This window comes from Crocuta crocuta, unplaced genomic scaffold, assembly GCF_008692635.1.
Source record: "Crocuta crocuta isolate KB4526 unplaced genomic scaffold, BGI_CrCroc_1.0 scaffold267, whole genome shotgun sequence".
NCBI classification, from domain to species: Eukaryota; Metazoa; Chordata; class Mammalia; order Carnivora; family Hyaenidae; genus Crocuta; species Crocuta crocuta.
The window spans coordinates 1,545,982-1,551,021 of NW_027531899.1; the positions used below are offsets into that span (position 1 = coordinate 1,545,982).

Sequence of the window (5,040 nt, forward strand, 5' to 3'; positions counted from 1 at the left end):
CCGGATGGCTGGGAAGGGGCGGGGCCAGGTCAGGCAGCCAGGGGGCGTGGCCGAGGGGAGAGGAGACTGGGAAAACTGGTCAGGGTGGGCTGGGAAAGAGACGGACTGGGAGGGAGGGGCCAGGTGCTGTGAGCAGTGAAGGAAGATGAATTGGATGGGCGAGAAAGAGCTGGAGGAGCCAAGAGTCGAGCCCTGGCAGGAATGACACGTGCTTGGACTGTAGACACAGTGGGCGGAGCTAATGGGGGAGGAGCCGGGGAGGGCTGGGAAAAGCCAATTGGGTGCTGGCGGGGGCGGAGCTTGCATAGAAATATGAAGCCGCATTGAGAGCCGGTGGGGAAGAGGAACTGAGCGAGAGGGCGGGCCCAAGCAGGGGGACCCAGGAGGCTGCTGTAGGAGGCGATGGGGTCTTGATGGCAAGAGCCGGGGCTCAGAGAGAAGCCCAAGTGGTTAATGAAGTAGATGAAGGAAGACAGAACTGGGGGCGGGGCCGAGTGGGGCTGAGGATGAGCTGAGCGGAAGGACAGGGCTTAACGACGCAGTGTTGGGGCGGGACCAGGAATGCTGGCGGCTGGGAGGCGGGGCCAGAGTTGAAACCGGGGGCGGAGCGCTGGAGGGAGGAGTCGGTGGGCGGGGCAAGCTGGGCCGTGGCGGGCCTTCCGCTGGGCCAGCTGCAGGTGAATTCCTGGTCTTCAACCCTGTTGTATCCCACAGAGGGCTTCCGAGGCTGGGAGGTGGAGCACGGCGGAAATGGCTGGGCCGTGGAAAAGAACCTAACACTGGTGCCGGGGGCTCCTTCCCAGACCTGCTTCGTGACTTCTTTCCAGTGAGTGGCCCTTGATCCCTGGGGCAAGGGCCCCTGAGTTGGGAGGGGAACCTACCTTCACCCTCTCCTTCCCTTATTGATTTATTCAGTCAGATATTTGTTGAGAGCCTGCCAGTACCAGCCTTGTTTTATATACCAGAGAGATACCAGGAAAGTTCAGAAATGGGGTGGGGGAGACATTAAACACATAAGCAGTGAAATAATAATGACAACAAGATGACAAACATTTAGAGGACTTACTCCATGCCCAATGCTTTACATAGAACTCTTTGAATCCTGGCAACAACCTGTGACATCGAGAGTTTTGTCATCTCCACTTTGTAATAGGAAACAGGCACAAAGCATAGCCAACATCTAGTAAATGGTGGAGCTGAGATGTGAACTCAGGTCACCTGGCTCCAGAGCCTCTGATTGTGATAAATTCTATGGAGACATCAAACCGTTGACTGATTGGTTGATTCTCTCTATTCTCATACCTCTTACCCATTTTCCTTGTTCCCTCTCCCATAGTCAACCGTTCTCATGTGGCATCATCCCACTTGCTAGTACTTGCCAGTAGATTAGGCATGAAGTGATGTCTCACTGATGTTTTAATTTGCATGTTTTGATTTACTAATAATTAAGCATCTCTCCATGTGCTTCTTAGCCTTTTGGAGTCCCTCTTTTGGAAAGTGCCTATTCATCTTTTCCATTAGGGTTGATGTCTTATTCTTTTTATACAAGAATTCCTTGTGTATTTTAGCCCCTTGTCCATCCTGGCCATTGTGGAAATCTCCCACTCTGCCATCTGTATCGACTGTGTCCATGGTGTTCTTTGTTGTCACTTTTTTATTTCTGAGAGAGGGAGAGAGACAGTGTGAGCAGGGAAGGGCAGAGAGAGAGGGAGACACAGAATCCGAAAGAGGCTTCAGGCTCTAAGCTGGCTGTCAGCACACAGCCCAACGCAGGGCTCGAACCCACGAACCCGTGAGATCATGACCTGAGCCGAAGTCGGACGCTTAACCGACTGAGCCACCCAGGCGCCCCTGTTGTCAGTTTCATGTATCAAATCTATCGCCTTTTTGTTTTAGAATCTGTTTTTGAAATTTTGTGTAAAAAACCATTCCCTACCCAACAGTATCTTCCACTACACTATTTCTATTATGACGGCATATTCAAATTAGGGGAGGACTGTTTACAAAGGGGTAGGCAGACCACAAGGGATAGTGCATGAACCTCAGGCTTCTAACAGTGAGGGGACGGATCATCGCCAGCCCTGGGCCTGACAAGGGAAAGGGGAGGACGCAGCTCCTGAACCTGAGACAGGAAAGGGTATGCGCAGAGGGCCCTGTAGAGCTGTGCCCTTTCATAGAGAGACCTAGCAGTCCCAAGGTGATCCATTGGGAGGGAACCAGGAGGCTAAATAACCTCATTTTACTCTCCTCTCTCCTTTCCCTCTCCAGCTAGAGCTTCCTATTGGCTGACCCAACAGGAAGGGGAGACCGGTCCATACAGGCAATACACCCTTAGACCCTGGGCTTCCGCACTTTAGGAAGCTCCAGAATTCCCTGTTCAATGTGAGCCTCTATTTGTACTCCTGTTCCAGTCCCCACAAATATTAGGGACATAATAAGACTGTATCCGGAAGCTAGAGCCTGATGGAGAATGGTGGAGGGGGTGTGAGAGGCCAGTGGCAATGCCCAACCCATCATACATCTTGTCTGGTAGAGCACACCCCAAGGGAGGCTTCTTGGAGGAGGTGATTTCTGGCCTGTGACTTCCTGCCTCATCCCTACACCATCTCCCCTTTCCAGATGGTGCTTCAAGAGGCAGCTTGTGGACTTGGTGATGGAGGGGGTGTGGCAGGAGCTGCTGGACAGCGCCCAGATCGAGATCTGTGTGGCCGACTGGTGAGGAAAGAATGGCAGCCTGCCCCAGGCGTCGCCCGTGGTGGCACCGGGGGTGCAGAAGGGGCTCCCCTGGGCCCCCATCGACCCCCTGGGCTGGCCACTGCTGCTGTGCTCCCGTAGCGGGGCTGAGGGGGGTGTGATGCTCTCACAGTTGCAGAGGCAGGGAGGGGCAGAGCTTTGATGAGCCCAGAGCCCCTACTCTGCACTCTTCCCTGTCGTCCTTCAGCAGGCCCCAGGGTTGTTGACATGGGGGCGATTGGCTGGCACCCCATCCCACCCACTCCACCCTCATCACCCACACTCAGCATGGACCCTGAGGGCTTGTGGACACCCAAGGCCTCAGGAAGGTTTGGAGCACTGTGCCCTGAGTACTGAGACTCGGGGGGGCGGTGCAGAGTTGGGACAGGAGCACTGATTCCAGAGCACTTGGGCTCTTCCTTCAAGCTCTCAGTCCTGATCAAAGTATGGTTTCTTCCCTGGGGCTCTGGCTCCTCCCCCAGAAATACGCAGGCTCCTCCTCCCTGAGGCTGTGGTTCCTCGCAGACACCACACTCCTCCCCCTCCATACACACACACACACACACACACACACACATCCATATGGGCATCCAACACAAAGCCTGGAAAATCCACCCCAGGGGCACCTAGGCTCCTTCCCACAAATTCCCAGGCCCTGACCTCTCTATGTGTAGTGTGAGTGCGTGCAACCCTCCCCCAAGTGCAGGGAGGCTTAGTCCTCAGCCTCCCTCTCCCCCCCCCCAGAGACTGGGTGGGTGGCGGGGGCATCAAGGCTCACCACCACCTGGCAGGTGGGGTGCCCGAGAGAACTGTGGCTGCATCTACCGGCTCCGGGTCCGCCTCCTGGACGTGTATGAAAATGAAGTGGTCAAGTTCTCGGCCTCCCCCAACCCGGTCCTTCAGTGGACTGAGAGAGGCTGCCGACAGGTGGGTCCAGACTGCCTCCCAGACCACCCCTGACCTGCTCCAAGACACACCCTGCCTCTCCCCTGCTCGATCCCCTTCTCCACTCTTATCACGTCTGCCTATCTGTAACAATAACCATTAACAATGCCTGAGGCCTTGTCCCAGGCCCTCTTCCAGATTCACCTACTAATTCATTCCCTTAGCACAACAGCCTCGTGGTTCAACATATGCTTATTGAGCACCTACTGTGTGCTGGGCACTGCTCCAGGTGCTTGGGGTGCAGTGGGAAACCAAAACCCTTGTTCTATCCCCTTTCAAGAGTTGAGAAAACCGAGGCATATGGAAGGTTGAGTGACTGGCCCCGAGATCCACACCCAGCCTGGCTCCCAAGCCGGTGCTGGCAGTCACTTCACCCGTCATCAAAGTAACTTTGAGGTGGCCTTCTGGTTTCCTCTCCTGATCTCCTCCTCCCTGTCCCCCTCCTCACCCAGCACACGCCCAGACAGATCCCATAAACAAGTGAGTCAGATCACAAGCCTCCCCTGCTTGTAACCCTTCCGTGGCTACATCTCAGAGGAAAAGCCAAAGTTCTGTCCCACACCCACCTGTAAGATGCAGTATGGACCCACGCTACAACATGGGCGGACCGGGCAATGTGATGCTAAGTGAAAGAAGCCAGGCACAAAAGGCCACATATTGTAGGAGTGCATTTATGTGAAATGTCCAGAAGCAAATCCCTCTAGAGAAAAAGCAGACTGACCGGAGGTTGCAGAGGCTAGAGGGAGGGAGGGATTGGAAGTGACAGCTAATGGATATGAGGCTTCTTTCTGGGCTAACGGAAACATTCCAGAATTAGATAGTGGTGATTGTTGCATAACATTTTGAATATAGGTTTAAAAAAAACCACTAACATGTACAGTTTAAACGGCCCATTTTGCAAGGCGAATATGATCTCAAAAAAAATTTTTTTTTGCCAAGGATAAAAGCCAGAAGCCAAAGTCCTTCTGTGGCCCACAAGGCCCCACATGATCTGCCCCTTACCTCCCTGACTCTGTCTCCTGGTCTCTTATTCTGCTCCAGATACACTTCTACCTCAGGGCCTTTGCACTGACTGCTCCTCTGTTCCAAACGCTCTTGTTTTTGACCTAATCCATTCACATGGCTCTCTCCCCTCCTTCAGGTTTCAGCTTAGTGATGCCCTTGCTCACTCACTTTACAACCCCACCCTCCTGTATAATTCCCTCTGTCCCTTATCCCCAGCTGTCTTCAGGGTCTGAGTCCCCTACTAGACTGTCCCCTTCACCAGGACAGGGCCTTTTTGTTCTTTTTGTTCTTCGCTGCTGTAGCCCCAGCGCCTAGAGCAGGGCCTGGTACCTACTTTCATTACTTTTTCCTTGGAGC

General features: G+C 53.9%; 1 protein-coding gene across 1 annotated transcript in view; it reads left to right on the forward strand.

Moving 5' to 3' along the window:
* The window catches only part of FBXO17 (F-box protein 17), a 13,616-nt gene that overhangs the window by 7,779 nt on the left and 797 nt on the right, over window positions 1–5,040 (forward strand). Inside the window, exons 3-5 of the mRNA XM_077773859.1 lie at window positions 715–826; window positions 2,620–2,715; window positions 3,525–3,660. Coding sequence (XP_077629985.1) covers window positions 715–826; window positions 2,620–2,715; window positions 3,525–3,660 — 344 coding nt within the window. The remainder of the gene's footprint in view (window positions 1–714; window positions 827–2,619; window positions 2,716–3,524; window positions 3,661–5,040) is intronic.